Source organism: Mercurialis annua, linkage group LG2 (assembly GCF_937616625.2).
Source record: "Mercurialis annua linkage group LG2, ddMerAnnu1.2, whole genome shotgun sequence".
Taxonomy (NCBI): Eukaryota; Viridiplantae; Streptophyta; class Magnoliopsida; order Malpighiales; family Euphorbiaceae; genus Mercurialis; species Mercurialis annua.
In genome coordinates, this window is record NC_065571.1 from 13,639,776 (window position 1) to 13,661,114 (window position 21,339).

The window sequence follows — 21,339 nt, forward strand, 5'->3', positions numbered from 1 at the left end:
TTATCAATTCAGATTTATTTTTTCTGTTCCCCCTTTATAATGGCAATGTTACAAAACCTTGATTTAGACATGTAAGAAAAAGAAGTGTAAAGAAATTGTGAAGAGGACAATCACAATGCCCTATTCCCACTTGTTGATATATATGAATACAATTCCAGAAATTTAGTGGTGTGTGTAGATATTTGAATTTGATAGTATTTCATGGTTGTGAGAATTTAAATTAGTTTTTATAATTGGTCTCAACAGAATTTATTAAAAAAGTATATGGTTATAATACAATCACCAAATGTTATCTTATGAACCTTAAACAATTATGATTTAGCGGTGCGATATTTGTACTCTACCTTCTCTTTACACCCAGAGAGTTCCGCTTGCGGAAGTTTGATTTATTTTTTTTTTTGAATGTAGGAAACGGTGATTTTTGACATTTAACCAAAAACCATCGTCTCTTAACTTGTTTCTTTCTCTGTTTGTGTTGTTTTTTGAATAAATTGCTTATTTTCTGTGAGATTTGTGTTTGTTTTTGGGTGTTTTTATCCGTTTTCTGTTTTTATTTATGTATATTCTTAACTTGTTCAAGATTTTTCAGTGTTTGTTGAACCTTAATCTTCACGTCCTTGAAGATTCAAGGTTTTCATATCATCATCGTTCGAAGAATATTAACGGTGGAACAAGTGGTTAATAAAAATTACGAGAGTACCATTGATGATAGAGAATTCTTAACACTTGAATTAATCTTGTTTAATCACCTTTCAAATTTGTATCTGTGAATTTTTACTATGGTTTCGTTTTTTGTTGTAATCGAATATAGGTTTCAGTTGCTTCTCTTTTTTTTGTAATTTTGATATACGATGTACTTTAACTTCGGATGTAACCAATTAATTCTATCAATATAACTAATGTCTGTGTAAGCGGAGCGGATTTCGGGGGCGCTCTCTCAGGTTCATGGCTGACTTCAGATCTGGTGGGTTTTGAAAATAAGGAAGTTTTTACCTATTTCAATTAGGAAATGTCTTTTATACCGACTAAACAACCTCATACTCTTATGAGTGAAATCATCGCACATCGGACCAAAAATCGGGTTTCAAAACTCTTGTACTTTAACTAATTAATCACAATCGATTTACAAGACAAACAAAAAATTCTTACAAAAATTTCCATCTTTGTCCACCTAATCACTACTATACGTTTTGAAAGGAAAAATATTAATATGTTTCTTAAGAAAACAAGTTAATATTTTTATATTAAATACAACAGATGAATATTTTAAGAAATGTTTTAATTTTAGGTCGAATTTTTAATAATTAATAATTATAATTTAAAATAAATTTATATAAATAATGGTTAATATTTAATATTTTATAATTTATAAAATAGCAAATAAATATTTTATTCAATTTAAAAAATTAATTACAATTATCTATTAAAGATAACTTCTGAAAATTAATATAAATATTTTATTCAGTTTTAAAATTCATGAGAATGCTTCATTGATATAAATATTTTATTCAACTTGAAAAATTAATAAATATTATCTATCACTAACCATTAGTAAAAATTAAATAAGTGTTGTATTTAAATTAAAAACTCATAATAATATTTATTTGATCCTCTGATCTTAATTATATAAATGTATGAATTAATTTATACATTAAATTCTCAACACAATGGCTATTGTTTTACTTAAATCAATATTTACTAATAAATGTGAAAATACTTTGCATGTTTAAATTATTACTCCCTCCGTCCCGTTTAAGAAGTCCCATATTCTATTTTGGGATGTTCCATTTAAAAAGTCTCATTACTATTTTTAGAGTACTTTTCCATTGAATACCCTATTTTACCCTTATTTTAGTTATCTTAAAAGAGTTCTATGGAAAATTTCACTATCATTAATAGGGGCAAAATATGAAAAAACATGAAAAGACAAGAATAATTAATGTTTTCTTAATCTGTGTGTAAAGTCAAATGGGACTTCTAAAATGGGACGGAGGGAGTATTTTTCTCACAAAAGCAACAAAAACGAAGAAAAAACAAAAGATAGATGTTATCTATATTCTTTTCTCTCTTGCTCCACTCATTTAAATTTGATTGTTATACAATTTAAGAAGTTGAGAACTTACAAATTATTAAAAGTTTTGTTCGAAAAAAGCCAAGAAATGAAAATGTTAAAAGCTATATTTCTTGAAAGAATAAACAAAAGAAAAAAAAGAATCATATCTAAGGAAAAATAGTGAGAAAAAAGAGAAATGAAGTTGACATGAGAGGAGGATAGATGGCCACTTCCTCCATTATCAAGATTCCTTCGGCTTCTTCCTTGAGAGGCGTGTGCTACTCTCATGCCTATGTGGGCCTCTCTCAATCCCATCCTTTTGGGTCCCACATATCATCTTATTTACTTGAAGAAAATACACCATTTATTAAAAAAAATAAAAAAAAATTAGGCTTAATATCTTAAAAATCCTGATCTTTCATTCTCTTTTCAATCCTACCCTGACGTTGTAAATCTATCAATTTTACCCTATTTTGTATTTTTTTCATTTCAATTGTCCCTAAAGCATAAAATTGACCTTTTTTTACTTGACAAAAATATCTCTAAATTAACCCTTTTTGCATTAGAATAATTTTTTATATTAAGTTGACCATTTTTAAAAAAATTATTGAACTTTCGTCAAATAAATAAAGGTCAATTTTGTGCTTCATGGTACAATTGAAATGAAAAAATGCAAACTGGGATAACATTGACAATTTTTCAACGTCAGGGTAGGATTGAAAAGGGGATGAAAGATCGGGGTTTTTTAAGCCATTAAGCCAAAAAATTATAAAACTACATGTTAACTTTTTTCATTTACAAAAATCCTAAAAATATTTATAAAAGCACCAAAAAATAAAAAATAATTACAAACATATGGTGTATACTGTGGGTATAATGTCAGTATACTAAAAACTAACATTATATCAACATTATACCAATATTATACCAATATTATGCATACTGAAATTTTTTAAAATAAAAGTTTATCAAAATTACATCAAATCGTATACTAAAAATTAAATTAATAATATATCAAAATTATACCAAGAGTATACACATAAAAATATACTGAAATTTTATTATTACACCAACATTACACCACATCGTATACTAAAAATTAAACTAACAATATACTAAATTTCTACCAACAATATACAAATTCTCTAGTTTATTACCAACTATAGTGAAAAATGCGTATAAAAAAAATTATACATGTTATCAACTATAAAATATATATAAATATATATAATTGATATACTGAAAATATACCAATAATAAACCAAATACTATTTTTAAATTATCTGATTTATAGGTTTAATATTCCGAAATTATACCGACATTATACACATCGTACTTTTGTAAATAATTTTTATTTTTGGTAATTTTGTAATTAATTTAAATCAGTCGATATTTTTGTAAATAGAAAAAGTTTACAGGTATTTTTATAAATATTTTTAAAATTTTAGGTAATTTTGTCATCGTCCCTATTCACTTTCATTTTCATTTTGTATTTTAAAAATTAAACCGGTTCAACCATAATCTTAAAATTATTTTCGATTGAGTCTTTTTAAAAAATTAATAATACAGTTTACACTTTTAAATTTTTAAAATAAAATAAAAATTTAGAATTATTGTCGTGTAATGTACTAGTTTTTCATTGACTAGTTAAATTGTACTTTATTTATTAAATTATTAATCTATTTGCTGATTAAAATTATATATAAATTTATTTTAAAAATAATATAAAAATATTGTACAAGTTCTTTAAATATATTTATTAATATTCAACTAATTGAATTAATAATAAAATCGGTTCAATCAGTTCAACAATAAACTAACAGATATATCAATTTAGTCTTCGGTTTGATTTTTTAATTGTTGTTACTTTTATATGTGTTACTGTAGAGATACTTTTAAAAAAATCTATTTTTCTATATTTTTCTAAAAAATATTTTTAAAAATATTTATATGTTAAATTATTTATTTAGTTAATATATTTACAACTTGAATGAAAACTACATATTGCGTGTGGGGAAGAAGTCTAATAACTACTATATACCAATTGCATCTTAAGACACACGATTTAAATTGGATGACATGATTAAGAACAACTAATAAAAACAACAAATAATCAGACTCTCAACTCCCGTCACTTCAAAAAAAATTCAGTAAACTCTCTATATTTTGTGGCGGCGCTAATTCATGATACTTATGAATGAAAATATCTTTGGGGCTGTCATTTTAAAAAGAAATGGTGACGCCACGCCAGCTGATACGTTATCAAAAATTTAAAAAAATTAAAACACTCAAATATCCCTAAAAAATTTAACCAACCCAACTCAATCAAACCAAAAATCACCCATTTAAGCCTAAACTACCCGCCGACTCAAACCACACACCGACCCAAACCACCTGCGCCTCCGATCGTTTTTCGGGTGCAAAGACGAATTGCTGCTCGTCTTCTCAAACAAGAGAAGACAAACAACGCTCGTTTGAGTGTTCTTGAATATCATATGTGATATGTTCTTCAAGAACAGATTCACATCTGTTCAAAGTCTGTTCTTGAAAGAACAAAGCGCTGTTGGAGAAGACGACGGCGGCGGGCGGTTGTGAATGGTGGTTGATCGGATGGTTTGGTTGAATTTATTGGGGTTGGATGGGCAGTTTTTGATTTGATTGAGTTAGGTTGTTTAAATTCTTTTATGAGTGTTTTGGTTGTTTTAAATTTTTTTTGAATTTTTAAGGATGTATCAGCTGACATAGCGCTGCCATTTTTTTTCAGAATGACGGCGCGAGGAGTATTTTCATCCATAATAATTGTAAATGAGCACCACCATAAATTATAGAAGGTTTACCGAAAACTTTTTGAAATAAAAGGGGTCTACTAATAGGAATGCCAAAGTTGAGGGTCCATGGAGATTCACTTTTTTTACTCTTATTATCAAGACTCCATCCAAGATCTGACTTAGGCATCGGAAAATGTTCGAACCAAACACCGACTCGAATTCTTGTGATCCCCGTTTTATCTTAACAGGTTGGAGTTTAGCTGAGATCACCATCATCAAAACCATCAATTATATTAATAGACAATATTATATTTTTTTGAGGATATATATCTACAAGTGAGATAAAGATACTAAAATATTACTACTTCCATTCCAATAGATTTTTCCACTTTGAGAAAAAAATTTGTTCCAAAATTTTTTTCCACTTTTAAAATGTAACAATTTTTATACTCAATTTTCCTATATTACCTCTATTTAAAATTCATTAATAAATATATAAAGATATGACAAGAAAAGTAAAAAAAATTTACAAAACTCATAATAATGAGTGTTTTTTTTAAATTGTGGGTAAAATAGACAGGTCTACTGGGACGGAGAGAATATATTACGAATTTTTCAAATAAATTATGAGTAATTGCGAGCCTATCCCAATATCTCATCTTATGGGCCCCACAATACCCTCTCCCATAGGGCCTTGCCCTAATCTTTCCCTTCTCTATAAATGCAACCCCGGAGTGCATACCTTGAAGCCATACCATATTCATCTTCAGCTTATCCTTACCCTAAGTTTTCTCAACTTCAAACTTTACCAAACCTATCACCATGTCTTCATGCGGCAACTGTGACTGCGCTGACAAGAACAACTGCGCGTAAGTATCCCTTTTCTCTTTCTGATCAAAGGGAGAGCGTTTACGTAAGAAATTGAACTTACGATCTTAGCAGTTTGCTGCCCAGCTACTGTATATCTAATCAAATCTTTTATCAACCACCTTTCTGTAATCGTCCACTCTTTTATATTTCCATGCATATGTTTTTTCTTTTATTATGTTTTTTAGAAAGAAAAAAAACGCTGAAACATACTATTTGACGAGTTTTCGTGTAATATTTTCAATCATTTCGCGGCTGTTATATTGAGGATGATGTTATGAGTTCAATATATAGTTTAGTATTTCTTTTATTTGATGTTACGTACGTGCGAGCTAAATTCTTGATCTTCTTTTTCCTTGACATAAACATAAAGTTTTCAAGAAAATATAGAGCTCGAAAAGATTGGATTTAGAATAACTTTATATATTCTGACATTGTGAACTTCAAAATTTGCAGAAAGAAGGGCAGCAGCTACATCCTCGACATCGTTGAGACTGAGAAAAGGTACATAAATCAAACTTTTAGTTTGAGCAAAAATTTATAGCTAGTCTAACCAAATCTTTTAAAAGTCTCGATTATACTCAAAATCGTATTATATAGTTTTTAATCTTTAAGAGACTCATCCACGTCCTTGAATAAAATCTCTCTTTTTTTATTCAATTCCAAAGCATAAATGAAATTGAAACCAAATAGTGTGAATTTTATTATAATCGAGACAATATCTTAATGATTTGGTTAGAGCTGAAGAATTTTTTGTTAAAAGTCTCGATATTTTAAATCATTTCAGTTTTTAAATAAATATAAGTATAAATTACTAACAAACTGTAACTCAAATAATATAAGTGTATAATTTATTAGTCATATTTTACTTATATATACAAATTATTGCAAATCTATATTAATGTTAATTAAGTTTGATATGATTGGTTTTCGCAGCTTTGGGTCATTCATCGTGATGGATGGTCCGGCAGCAGAGCACGACGGGAAGTGCAAGTGCGGTGCTAGCTGCACTTGCACAACCTGCACTTGCGGCCATTAAAGCCATAACAACAAAGAAGATTGAAGTGTGAGGTTGCAGTGGAGTTTCTAATAATTTATGTAAAGTTTGTGATAAAATAATTTGTGGTTTGTGTTGTAATAGTATTGTCAAAGTGATGTAGCCACCACTGTATTTCCTTGCATACTTGTTGTGTAATTGCCATTTAAGTATGGCTTTATGTGTTCTATAATTAATCAATTCCTGCTTCTATAGTACTTCTGCTAATTTCAATCATCGGTTTAATTTCTATGCTAGATATATGAATGAATTCTAATAATTATGATTTATAGGTGAAGATTAATTGGTTTTATAAGTCATTTCTTACCAACAAATTTATAAATTAATACAAACTTGAAAAATTACAAGTAAAAGTAAAGATTGAATTTTTATTTTTAACCTGCAATTAAAATATGGCTGTTAAATGATTAACTATTGAATTTGCAGAGATAAATAATTGACTAAGATACTTATTTCAATATAAACTTCAGATAATTTTTAATTAACCATCATAGAAATGAAATAAAAAGGACTATTGGTCTTTCATTTATGCATGAATGATTTATAGATATTTTAAGAAAGTTTAAATATTAACTTTGAAATATTTTGAGGCATTAATGCCCACAAAAAATGTATATGTATATATAAAGAGATATATATGTTACTTGGGTTATGAATTATTTATATCCTCGTGATTTGAAAAGATTCATAGAAGCCATCGGTATTTCTAGAAAAACTAATTTAGACCCTTACACTTGACACAGTTCCACCACAATGCGAAGGCCGTCTACTTTTTGCAATGTATTCTATTTAACGCTGATTTGGAAATTAATTTAATTGAGAAAAGATCATATATACCCTTAACATTTGAGTTAAAGATCATATATGCTCTCATGGTTCATAAATGCCAATAACATTTTTAAAAAGGCTTATCTATATCCTCACACTTAACATTGTTCCACCACATTGAGAAAACGTAAGTGGTACACCTTTCTAAATAGGTGATCCTTACCACAAACATTATAGGCATGAATAATCCGTCGTCAATTAATTTAATTTCCAACTCGGCATTAAACGGTGCAAGTTGTAAAAAAGAAGCGGCATTCGCATTGTTTTGGAACGATGTTAAATGTGAGTATCTAAATAAGTCTTTTTAAACATGTTAATTGTCTTTATGCGTCTTTTTAAACCATAAGTATATAGGTGATTGTTAGTCCAAACTAAATATTAAACGTATTTTTAAAAAAAAAATCACTTCGTAATGGAGATTGTTGCACACACATGGAGGTGCGAATGGTGAGTACCTTTATAATACAAAAATGTCAACTTCTAAGTTAAAATGACCCACTTTATTTGAATGATTTTTATGATCTTTTATGCCAAGTTGAGGAGGTGAAGTGATTCTTTCTTCATTGATGTTGAGACTCATAACCTGAATATGGGGCACCTAAATATTCCTTGACAAAGAACTCAAAAGGCTTAATTACTTAAAAAACTCTCACCTTTAATTTTTTTTTCGTTCATACCCTGACCTAGGAAAATTGTCACATATACTCATGAACTTGTCTTTATGTTTCACCTCTACCTTCGAGGTATTAAATTTACCTCTTTTCATTTGCAAAAAAGTTTAAAATAGTCCTTCATTTTTAGTATATATTCTAATTACACGTCAATGTTATTAATTATACAAAAATTGAATTTTTTTTTGAAAATAATAATATTAGCGGTTTTTAATTTTAGGACTTATTTGAGCGTTTTTATAGATGAAGTATTTGTTTGCAATTTTTTTATTAGAAAAAGGTATAAAATAACCCTTATATTTAGTTATTTTCAATAAATCATCTTTTTTTTGAAATTTGGGGTAGAGGTGAAACATAAAGATAAGGTCATGAGTATTTGTGACAATCTTTCTAGGTCAGGGTATAAACGAAAACAAAATTAAAAATGAGAGTTTTTTAAGTAATTAAGCCAACTCAAAACACCTTTTTGGAGAATATGTTCTTCAAAACTGCAGGTTGCCAAGTCATGCAATAATCAATGGCGAGCAGAGAAGAAACAATAAAAAGATTAGAATCTCTGGTCAAAATCTTGCTTAGACTGCACTTTCTGAATTTAAGGCTATATTATTTTGTTTATCAAAATATTTTTGTTACAAACTAAAAAATAGTCATCTCATATAGAATAACAATTCTATGAAATTACTATTTCATAAATTAAAGTAAAAAAAATAGCCATTATATACAGAATAGTTATACTTATTTCAAGCATCAAACATAAAATAATTCATTTTTGAAAATTCAACCAAACCAAAACTTTTATTTCTTTCATATGAACAAGTTTCAGTCAAGCTATAATCAAATTGAACATAACCAAAGTAAATAATCATTAGCCAGGTGTGCTTTCTATTCAAACCAAACCAAAATTTGAACCGAACCAATTTCAGTCGGTTCAGTTTTAGTTTGATTTAATATTTTCAATTCTGTTTGCAACAAGAGTGAACTGAATTTCTTTTTATTGTTAAAATCAAAATAAAAAATGAAATATTGTTTTATTATTTCAAAAATACTACTCCCTCCGTCCCAATAGAGTTGTCCACTTTGCATTTATCACACAGTTTAAAAAAAGCAATTATTGTTTATAGCTTTTATAAAATTTGCATTACTTTTCTTGTCATACCCCTATTTAATATAGGGTCCACTTGCAACTTATTTTTATTAGTGGATTTTAAATAGGGATAATATAGGATAATTGAGTGTAAAAGTTAGTTACTTTTTGAAAGTGGACAAGAATTTGGGACAAAAAAAATTCTCAAAGTGGACAACTCTATTGGGACGGAGGGAATAGTATATTGTTTGGTTCAACTCGATTAGAATTACCTTTCGCACACTAATAATATTCATCATCTTACCATAGCTTCCGCATGCGTTGAACCATCAGGAAGTCTCTTCACCAACAAAAACAATATCTAACATGAAGAACCAGACAGCATCAGCAGAAAAGATGAGACAACAGCACAAACTAAGTTTTCATCAATGTATACATCCAATTTCAATTGTTATAAAACAGATGAAGTTGTCCCGAAACACTAACCCTTTTCCAGCTTTATTCCTCAACTATTAAAAGGCAAGTATAATTCTGAAATCAATTTTCCTATACCCTCAAAACTAGTAGTATATGTTTATCAGCTTAACAATTTGATCAATTTCAAATATTAAAGCCCTCGGCACGAAGGCATAGACGATGAGCCTCGATCCATTTTGCACAAGCAGATTCACCATGCTCCACAATGCATTCATCTCTGAGCCTCTTTGTATCAGGACAGGCACAACATATCTTCTTTTTCGGCTTTTCTGGTGCAGTAGTAGTAATTGACGGACCCTTATTTTGTTCCGAACCTGGCAAAGCTACTGTTGAGGAAGCACCTTGCAAAGGCAGCGCGCCCATTTTTATTGAAATAGTGGTTCTACCGAACAAAAAATGAAAAAACATCAAATTTAAAGCACAAAATAAAAACAAAAACAAAAAAAAGCTTTGTAAATAAATAAATCCAATTAACGCCATTTCTATTCTTTTCAAACTTTCAGCAAAACATATTGATTTCTGCTAAACAATCCACAGTATGTCAAACATCAATGGCTAGACAAGGCCAGATAAGTGTGTATGCTCTTCAATTCTAGCAAAATAAAACTCAGGTGCATCAAATAGCAAAATGTCAATATACTTTCATATCCTAGAATTTTAAGGACTATAATCTTTACATATCAATCCTCAAAATTACAATTAAGTTGTGAAAATACCTGCATCACAAGCTACAGGTTTTCACTAATAATTCTGTTTCAATGGGGAAAATAGGCAATACTGAATTAAATAATGCACAGGTAAATATTAAGTAAACATTACTACATCATCATATTTGAAAAGGTGATATAATTCTCCAAAATCAACAATCTCATAAAAGAAGTGCAAAATACAGACAACAGCCTTAATATTGTCTTCATTTGGAAGAAGCTATGTTTGCATGGAAGCAAAAATGTTGAAACGAAAAAACCGCGAAAAAATATTTTTTATAAGAGTAGGTTATAATTTATAAATATAAACTTTTTGAGTTTCAAAAGATCTATGAAAACGGAAACGAAATGCGAAAACATAGAGTCGACTTTGCATGCAACAAAGTGGAGAAGTAACAACATTAGCATCACTAAACTGTGATTCAAAGTTCATTTCTATATCTTGACCACCTTATGTTAAATATTAAGACAAAGTCTGCTTCATAGCATTTACAAGACTACTTGACAGAAGATATTTGCAAGATGTATGTTGAATCTATATCAATTTATTTAGTAGTCAACAAACAAGGCATTATAAACAGATAATAACCGCCCTAAAAAAGAGCTTCATTTTTCTAAAAGTCCGTGCTATTAAACTATTGTTGCTATTAAATCGGTCGGGACAAAGTACTTTGCCAACCTCTTATCTGAAAATTAATTGATTACATTTGAGTAGTTATCAAATCATTTTCCACCCATTCCATACAAGACCAAGAGTCCAGACGATGTAAATTGATTACCAGAACAAAATACACTGATTCAATTCATGGGTAGCTTAAAATGCATCGACTTAGAAATGTTGAATCAGTAATAGGTAGCACGGACACGAACGCCGGGACACAAGACACTTGGATACGGACACGGTAAGACGGTGTTATTTTGAAGTTTCCTATGTAAAAATTGAAGTTTCGTTTCCGAAACGGGATATGTTGATTGAATGAAGTGTCCGTGCTACCTAGATATCATATTATTCAGTAGTTAATGAGCAAAGCATTATAAACAGATAATAACCGCTTTGAAAAGGAGCTTCATTTTCTAAAAATTCGTGCTATTAAACTAAAGTTGCTATCAAATCAATCAACCTATGATCTTTACCGAAAGAATCAGCATTCTGATGAAATAGACCAAACAAACTTATGTAAAATTAAAATATAACCGAAATTCTAAATAAATTTAGACCCACTTCATAGGGTATAGGTGGTAGGATTAAGTGTCAGAAAAGCCTCACTACCCACTTCATGGAAGAAAGGATAAATCATTTAGTGTTTTCATTTTTTTTGAAAACCCAATTATGAAAATAATAAAATGCATAAATTGCTGCAAGTAGTGAATCTCCTTCTTTCTTTTTTGCAGCAGGACAATATAAACAATAAGCAAAGAAAACAAGAAATGCTAAAGCTGACAATCTTATCAAATTAAGTTTTTAAATTTTGTAATCTTACAGTAACTGAAGGGATTGATTGCTTTATGAAATAGATATTTTCACTGTCAAACTCAGCAGAAGAATCCAGAACAATTGGAACAGAATAGAATAGCAAAGAAGTGGCAGCAAATTAGGGTTTTTTTTTTGTTCCTTCTTTTTTTCTATAATTATTTTCTACCACTTTTTGGAGCTTTTATTTTTATGGAGAAAAGGGTCAAATGAACCCTTCATGTTTAGCTCATGGAACAAACTAAATCCTTCATCTATCCAAAGGTGCTTAAACAAGATTAATATTTTCAGAAAGACACTATTATGCCCTGATTATGGACGGTGTTAAGTAGAATCTTTTTCCATATGACGATGATGGGATTATGTCCAACACTTATTCAACCTACGGCCATCCAATGGCTCTCTGCGCTAACAAACCTACTATGCGTCCTCCTAGCATTTCTATATTGTTATATTCGGAAAAATTATTTAATAGTTGAAATTAGACAAAAATAAAATTTAACAATTATCTATTTCTTCTTTCTTCACATTTTTAAAAATTAACACAACTTTAGCACCACTTAGCCAAATCAGATGTCGAAATTCACAACTTGTATATTATCAGCAATTCTTTTCAATTTTTTTAATTTTCATATTACAATTGTTTTTAATAGTTTTACAATTTTTTAATTCATTAATTAAAGTTCAAATGAAAAATGTGCATTTAATTTGTAATGGCCAAATAGTGAAGTTCATTTAGTAGTTCTAACTTCTAAGCTAAATAAAGCTCACTAAATCTTTTTCTTTTTTCCTCTCAAGTTAGTTATTTTCTAGTCAATTTTGATCAATTCCGGAGTGAAGGAAGGGTTTAAACTCTAGAATTAAATTTCTAGCTAATGAAATGGCTTTTCTTATGTTCAAAGCTGATAAAAATGGGAAAAAAAATCCATTTTCAGTAGCTATTTTTACAGTCTTGTTTGGATTTAAGGTTAACTATGGCTGTTGCTGTTAGAGTTGTTGGACTTCTTTTTAATTTTTTATTTTTTTAACAGCATGATCAGCTTCCGACAGCTACAACCTCAAACTCAGCTCTAATGCAAACATGTCCTAGAACATAATTGTAGTTTTAGATGACTATTTATATTTCTCGGCCTCCAATCCAAATAGGTCCTAAAATGTAGGGCTGTGCACAATTCCGGGGAGCTGGAAAATGTAGGGCTGAACCACAAACCGGGTCTCATACTTCACGGAAATCTGGTTTTGTGAGGTTCATAAATTTATTATTTTGGTACGACTCAATATGAAAATTCAGTTCCAATAGATCGGGACGATTCGAAATGATTATCACTAGAACTAAACAATTAGTCGACGCCTAACAATAAATATCAGTAAAAAAATAAACAATTACTAATTATGAGAAAAAGGGCTAAATACTACATAAAAATAGAGAAAGCTTAACTTATATTGTTCAAGATACTAATTAAAAAGTGAGTCAACTTCACTATGTATATATAGTACCTAAATTATCATAACTCATAATTATATTGTTTGATTATTTAGAATTATATACAAACAGTCAAGGATCATAATCATCATCTATATATTTCTTTGATTAACCCAACAAGCATACAAAACAATTCTGAATAGAAAAGCAAAGGCAATAAAACAAACTCCAACACCATCAGTTGATGAATTTTGGAAGCAAATTAGGAGAATTCCAGCAAATAATGCCATAAAAAAAGAGCTCCACAACATAATTAAAATGAATTATGAATGTTGGCCACACTCTAACAGAACTGCTGCTTCAACTTGAGGAAGATAACCAGGAATTATATCTAAATTGTTTGAACCAAAAACCTATTAATTTATCTGAAATTTGTTTAACCAAAACCTAGAGTTATAATAGTCCAATTAAATTAACCAAATACAAACCACAAATCATTAATTAAGTAACAGCAACTAAAAATCAGACCTAGAACAAATATATGATTCTCACTAAGTCATGTATTTTTCAACAACCTAATAAACATATAAAAAGAGGCGAATTAGCGGACGGACAAAAGAGAACGAACCGAAATGTATTGATTGCAGCGGACGAAAAGAGACAGGACTGGAAGCGACGGCGAAGGCAGCGGAAGCGACGGCGAAGGAGGGCGGATGGCGGCGGCAGCGAGCTTAAAGGGCACCTGGAAGAGGAAAATGGTTTTGTATGAATTTTGAGTTTATGTTTTATTGTTAGGTTTCATTTTCTTTTACTCAATTTTATTTAGTCAAAATAAAATATTATAAATAAAATTACAAAATTTTATTTAAAATAAAATTATAAATAGGATTATATAAATAATTTAAATTAATTTGAAAAGTAATATAATTATTAAATTATATTTATTCATCGTAAAAATACATATATAACTTTAATTAAAATAAATAATATTTAACATATATTGAACAAATTAAATAACTTTACAACCATATATACTGATATTGTTTGTATATTTTAACAATTCCTGGTATATATTTTCTATAGTCATAATTAATATGTCAATTTTAGTTTTAATAATGTAATATAAATGAAAAACGATTACATTATTAAAACAATATTATTGTAGTGACTATGAAAATATAAATTGCCAAACATATTATTTTATCTTATAATATTGTGAGCTTACAATTTAATAATTAATCTTAAAAGGAAATACTATAATTAAAAGAAATGTAAAAATACTATAAAAAAAAATTATAAATTCAATTATTTGATTGTGGATACTATCGGTTCTAAATCTTTTAGGACCGATCACTGTTCAAGAATCAGATTGGACCGAGAGGTTCTATTGGTTGAATCGAAAACCAATCAGTTGTCTAGTCTAAAAAAATACAGATTAGTCCCACCGGATTGAACCATATCTAATCGAAAAAACCTTATCAAACCGATTAAAAATTAATATGAATTAACGATGGCAAAATCCATCAGTAAATATCCAAAACACGTCAATCTCCAGTTTTTTTTTATTTAATTTACTCTTGAACCGGCTCGACCGCAGTTTGGTTTTTAAAACAATGGAACTCATACACAGCTCTGCAGCTATGCACATTTCACTTACATTTTTTGTTTTGTATTGAAATGAAAGAAGAAGAGAACTCTACTTTACTCTAATTTATTATACCTGTGCCAGGCAGGCAAATACCAGTCATAATTGTTGATTAAGCAATTGAAACTTAGATTTTGTACAAAAAGAAGTGAAAAAACTAGCACTGAAACAGGCTGATTGGCAGCAAAAAGATAAAATATGTTTGTTTAAACTTTAAACAAAAATTACAAACCAAAATTGGCTTCAAATGTGATACATATCAGCAAAATTTAAGTACAACTTTTGGAATTCTCATTCCTCAATCATCAAAATATGCACAAATGGATCCATTTACAAAGAAATTGAGAGCATTATTGAATCTAGAATTCAACAAGATTTTGCATTTCACCTTCCAATTTTCTTCACTTCTATTTCCAATCTACAATCCACCAAAATTTCCACAAATCCGCACCAACACATCAACATCTACGTACACTATGTTGCACAAAAACGAAAACACTAAAATAGAAAACGTTGAACAAAAAAGCTGCAAAACGACGTTTTTCTACAACAGTATGCTATAAACATAAAGTTCCAAAGTTCGATAAGTATTCTTAACACAAAAACGAAAGACTCAACAAGTTTTCGTGCAACATCGGTTCTATAACTCAAAAGAAAAAACACAAAATTTTGAACTAATCATACTTCTCTCTCCAAGAGTAAACAAGAAAGAAAACCCAAGAAAGAGCCAAAGCAATATCCCCAACAACTTGTCTAGGCAAATCATGGGCAAGATCTTGAAGCTTCATCTCAAAGTAAATTCTCCAAATAGCCATAGAAACATGAAGCAAAACACAACCTTTAGCAAAGAAACTTTGAAATTCTCTATCTTTCACAAATGCCACCATGAACAACAAGAACCCAATTGCAAACAAAAGCAGCCCAGAAAATGAATCAGAAGTTTGGATCAAAAGCTGGTCATTTGGGGTTGACCCTTTAAGCTTGGTAGCCACCTCAATTCCATGAACAAAAATGGACACTTCATTTGTGTACAACATCATTAATGCCCCACTTGTTAAAGCTACCAAAGAATGAAGCATACATATCACACAAAACCCAGATGAACCCATCTTTTTTTTCAATCTAGTTCACCACTTCAAACTCATATCTTGTTTTTTTTTTTACAAAAATACCCTTGATCTACAAGAAAAAATACCCATAAATCTAAAAAAAGTAGATCAACCCATTAATGAAAACATAGAAAGATTCAAAATTGTCAAACACCCAAATACTTAAAAACTGTATTCTGACCTTTATAAATGAAGTGAAATGGAAGTGTTGAAGAAAAGCCAAAACCCAAGGGATTGAAATTGAGGAGGAAATGAAATGGGAAGTAAAGGGTTTTAGAAGGGAGTTATTATATGTGATATTAATAGTATGCTTTTATTTTGGAAATAAATATCTAGCTTAATTGATTGAAATAATTATGTGGGTCACCTTAATTAATCTAGGCATAAATGTGAATGATTAATGCAAATTTTCTTTGGTTCAAATTGATCCACAATTTAGAACAAATATAATTATTTAAAAATTAAATATATTTAGATAAAACTGAATTTTTTTTATATAAGATTTTAATGTAATAATAGTTTTAATTTTAGTAATTCTTTAATTCTTTTAATTTTTTTATTATAATTAATGAAAATATATAATAATAATTAATTACTTAAAATATACTGCTATTATTAAAATATAGGTGCTCTTTTTTGATGGAATGGGGTATTTGTTTGATCTTTAATTATCTTTTTAATAGTTTATCTTTATTTGATTTTGCTAACCAATAAATACATGTCGGTCACATACATATGGATCCACATTTGAACTTTCAACTTTTTCTTTTTTGCATGTTGTTGGAGTTGGGTAGGATCTATTTTATTTTAAAAGAATAGGACTTGTTTGATTAAAATAAATAATATTAAGAGAATAATTTTTTACGAAGTATTAAAGAAATTGTGATAATTTTTTCATTAATTTTTTCAGAAGAGTTCAATCATAATTTGACTAAAATATAACATTTTAAAAATAAATTTAGATAATCTTTTAAGATTAGTTAAATAACTAGTATTTAAAGATAATATGTTTTTAATATTTATTAAATAGAAAATAAGTCTTTTTTTTTTGAGTAATTCTAAGTATAGGGGTGAGAAAAACTATGCTTAAACCAAATTAACCAAAACAAACAATATGGACTTTACTTAAAATGTTTTTTTTTTTTTCATTTTGTTTTTAGTTTTAGATCTTTCTAGGAATAATGTAATACTTGAAATTATTTTGTAGAAGTGCTGTTGTTTATCCTATCACAGCTTTGCTATGCTGTGGGAGATCTTATTGGTCACCTCAATTACAATGCCAAAATTGGTAAGGCTGCCCATATAGTTAATTATTTGTATCCATGATCATATGATCATATCTCATAAAAATAATTAATTTATTTGTTTTTAATATCAATGAAAAGGGTAATTTGCCAGTACTGAATGGTCAGTTAATACTAAAATATTTGTTGAAGGATTTCTCGTATGACACTTGGTGAACCGATTTTGAAATGCTCAATAAAATCTAAAAAATTAAAAAGGCAAAATCTATCTTTAAGCCTTTATATTTAAAAAAAAATTAAATATCTCGTTATTTCTAATCTTTCATCTATGTTTAGTATTTATATTAATCTATTTTTAATTATTAGGTTCTTTTTTGACGGAAAATGAGCATAATTACACTAGTCGTACGTGTGAGATCGAACAATATATAGCCAGTAGGAAAGAAAAGGCGGTAGATGATAATAAAAAAGGACACGTCTGCATGGGCGGAATAGATGATGTCAAATTAACTTGACAAGTTGATAAAATATGCCACATCATCAAACTTTAAGGAGGACAAGATATGCAAAAAATTATAAGTACAATGGCCCCACTAAATAAAAATAGGCATAATGGATTAAAATGTTAAATATTTTCGACCTTTTGAAAATGTATCCAAATTTTTAAAATATTATAAATTTATTCCAATTTGACTTATTCGTTGAAAACTACCCAATTTTTCAAAATCGATTTGATATTTTTTAAATTTAATTTATCTGAATCATGTGACATCCCAATTGATTATTCTTTTTTTTCAATTTTAAGAAAACTTCACACGTTCAATTGTTATAGTCAGCATAACTAAAACAATTTTAGAAAACGGGTAGATTTACAACGAATTTATCAAATTTGGATAGATTTACAATTTTTGAAAGTTCGGATATATTTCCAAAAAGTCGAAAAGGTTTGGCTTTATGACATAATTTAAAGAAGGGATGAGATAAACACAAATTTTAAAGTATAGGGACCTTTTAATATTTACGACGTGAAAATTGTTGATTACTTAACGAAGATTGAGTCAAACGCTCACAACTTACGTCCATAAAAGGACCTGTTAAATAATATATAAATTTGTAATTGAATAATAAAAATTGAAAAGGTACCATATATAAATAAAAAAAAAATACAGGGATTTTTCAATGGATTAAGTCAATAAAAATAACATTGACAAATAAAAATAATGACAAATATGAAAATCCAATGTCAAAAATAACATCCTGATCTCTATACTTCAATCAATATTGACAAATAGAAGGGTTAATGTCAAAAAAAATCACGAACTTTACACGTTCTTTCATTTTAATCACGAAGTTTAAATTTTTTTTATCTTTATGCATGAACTATCACTTTTTCTCAAATTCATACACGGTGCTGAGATGACACTCATTCATTGGTGTAAAATAACCTTCACCTAAGCGAATTACACCAATGGAGTCGTGACACCTCAGCACCGTGCATGAAATTGAGAAAAAGTGGTAGTTTGTGCATAAAAATAAAAAAATTTAAACTTCATGATTAAAATGAAAAAACGTGTAAAATTCGTGAATTTTTATGATATTAACCCCAAATAAAAATATGAAAATCCGATGTCAAAAATAGTACAAATATAGAAACCTAAATATGTAATTTGCCAAAAGAATTACCATCCTTTGTTTGATAGTCAAAAGTAAACTTGACATCAAAGACAAGATTGAGGTGGATGAAATGATGGTTGCAATATGGATATTAAATACTTTACTATTATCTAGTCTCAACATAATAAATACTATTATTGCTTTCTTTTGTGTTGTAAGCCAACCCCATGCCAACCATTTTTCATTTTATATAATTATCACAAAGAGAAATCCATTTTTCATGATGCATCCAAACATATCTGTTGAATTGTCCTATATTTATATTTTTAAATATAGAATATATAATATCTCAAAGATTTGAACCTTTCCCTCTCTATTATAAGAAAAGAAAAATGGTAATTTTATTCACACCAAGTATTGATAGGGACAAATTAAATTTCTTTAATCTTTTTGTTTATTAAGAAGGGAGGAATAGATTTAGTTTAAATAAGGATAATTTTATCAAAACTATTATTTTATCTCTATTAATTTTTACTCTGAAATTAGCACTATCCAAAATATATTGGTAAATTTATAACTATTAATTATTATAAAATAAAACATTTACAAACATACTATTTTATTTTTTTCTTTATAAAAATATTTTTCATATTTTCAAAATATTATCTTATCTCTTTTATTAATAAAAACACCATTTCCCTCTTTTTCTCCATTTTCTCCACCCGAACCCTACTTTTATTTTTTCTCTTCCTCCATTAATCCTATTTTTAGTTTCACCTTAATCACGCCACCAACATCAGCCCGCTACCGTCCGTCTCCGCCACTACACACGGAGCTTTCATCGCCACAAGAAGCCCGCCGCCGTTGCAAGAAGCCCGCTGATGTCGTAAGCCTGCCGCGCCGGTCGTCCTCAACCTCAACACGTTGTTGTCCCCTTTACACCTACATCGTCGCTGCTATCTCCTCCACACTGCTGCCATCTGAATTTAAAATTATATTTATATGTATAAATATAATATTTACATGTATAGATATATGATTTGTATGTATAAATCTATGATTTATTGTTGTATGTATATATCTATCCATTTTGTTTTTAGATTTTCAGTTGGGCTCCATCTTCATCTTCTCTGTTTTTTAGATCTGGTATTTTCATTTTCAGATCTGATATAAAAAAAAGTATATAATTATGTACATATTTTTTTAACAAAGCTAAAACTTTCATCGATGTGAAAGAAAATTACATAGATGAATAAAGTACTATATTAAAATAATGATGAGGGCTGTTAATACAGTCATCGATTAGGACTTTTTCAACCATTAAAAGGTTACCTAAAACATAAATGGTTCAAATAGAAAATACGATCTTGAAACCGCTTGATTCTTGAAACTTCAAACTTTTTAAGTCTCATCTTCAATATAGATCCATAAATTATTTTCCAAGTCTTAGATCTACAACAACATTTAAAATTTATTCAATCAAAATAAAATACAAACAAACACCTTAAAAAAACTTATTGAAACAAGAAACGTAAATCTGCGATTAAAGTACTATGGGCAGAGAGAAGATAATTTTCCGATTATCCGAAAAAAGCATCTTCTCTCACCCTTAAGACTATGAAGAAGAAAAAAGCCTTTTAGTTTTAGAGAGAAGGTAGAGCACTAGTTTTTAGAGAGAGAAGGTATCATAAATCATATTATTATAATGTACAGATTATATGCGTATTATATACCAAACAAATATAAAAACTGGAAAATTTGAAAATTAATATAAAAATCGTATTTTTGTAAATATTAAAAATTCATATTTTTGTAATTATTTTTTGTATTTCTGTTAAGAAAAAATGCTAGTATCGTTGTAAATATTTTTATTTTTTTCGGTATTTGTGTAAAAACCTCAAAAATGTTACTCTTATTTTTCTTTATTTTTATAAATTAACTATTTATATTTTTTTCTACTTTTTTTAGATCTATTTAACCGAAATTTTATTTATATGCAAAGAAAATTTCATTAATACTTGGAGGAAATACTTAATCTTAAGAAAAATTACTACCTCTCACTAAAATAGATAAACTTTCTATTTTGGACATTCAAATATATATATATATATATAATAATTAAGTTTTTTTTTACGAGAATAATAATAAGTTGAATAGTCGATTTTATCCTTCAGTAATTTATAAAATTTTAGAAAATTTCCTTAATCATCATTTTAGTATTTACTTTTCCCAAAAGAAAAGTTTATAATAGATTTTATAATTGGAACTATTATTTCTTAATCCCTGTGCAAAACAAACTTTGTTCATCTTTATGGACGGGG

The 21,339-nt window shown here is 28.5% G+C and overlaps 2 protein-coding genes and 1 long non-coding RNA gene across 3 annotated transcripts in view; 1 reads left to right on the forward strand and 2 right to left on the reverse strand.

Moving 5' to 3' along the window:
- The first annotated feature begins 5,551 nt into the window (after positions 1-5,551).
- LOC130015144 (uncharacterized) overlaps positions 5,552-21,339 on the forward strand; it is a 57,193-nt gene continuing 41,405 nt past the window's right edge. Inside the window, exons 1-2 of the long non-coding RNA XR_008790135.1 lie at positions 5,552-5,690; positions 6,145-6,192. This is a non-coding gene — a long non-coding RNA (uncharacterized LOC130015144). The remainder of the gene's footprint in view (positions 5,691-6,144; positions 6,193-21,339) is intronic.
- LOC126670771 (cytochrome c oxidase copper chaperone 1-like) lies at positions 9,726-14,200 on the reverse strand. The gene is made up of 2 exons (XM_050364592.2): positions 14,035-14,200; positions 9,726-10,187 (listed from the first exon to the last, which is right to left on the reverse strand). Exon 2 carries the CDS (start codon positions 10,166-10,168, stop codon positions 9,929-9,931), a length of 240 nt encoding a protein of 79 aa, XP_050220549.1. The 5' UTR covers positions 10,169-10,187; positions 14,035-14,200; the 3' UTR covers positions 9,726-9,928.
- On the reverse strand, positions 15,229-16,450 carry LOC126670769 (uncharacterized). The gene has a single exon (XM_056104755.1). It carries the CDS (start codon positions 16,158-16,160, stop codon positions 15,726-15,728), a length of 435 nt encoding a protein of 144 aa, XP_055960730.1. The 5' UTR covers positions 16,161-16,450; the 3' UTR covers positions 15,229-15,725.

Coding starts and splice junctions, on each gene's coding strand:
- LOC126670771 (XM_050364592.2), bottom strand. CDS start 10,168: ATGGGCGCGCTGCCTTTGCAAGGTGCTTCCTCAACAGTAGCTTTGCCA.
- LOC126670769 (XM_056104755.1), bottom strand. CDS start 16,160: ATGGGTTCATCTGGGTTTTGTGTGATATGTATGCTTCATTCTTTGGTA.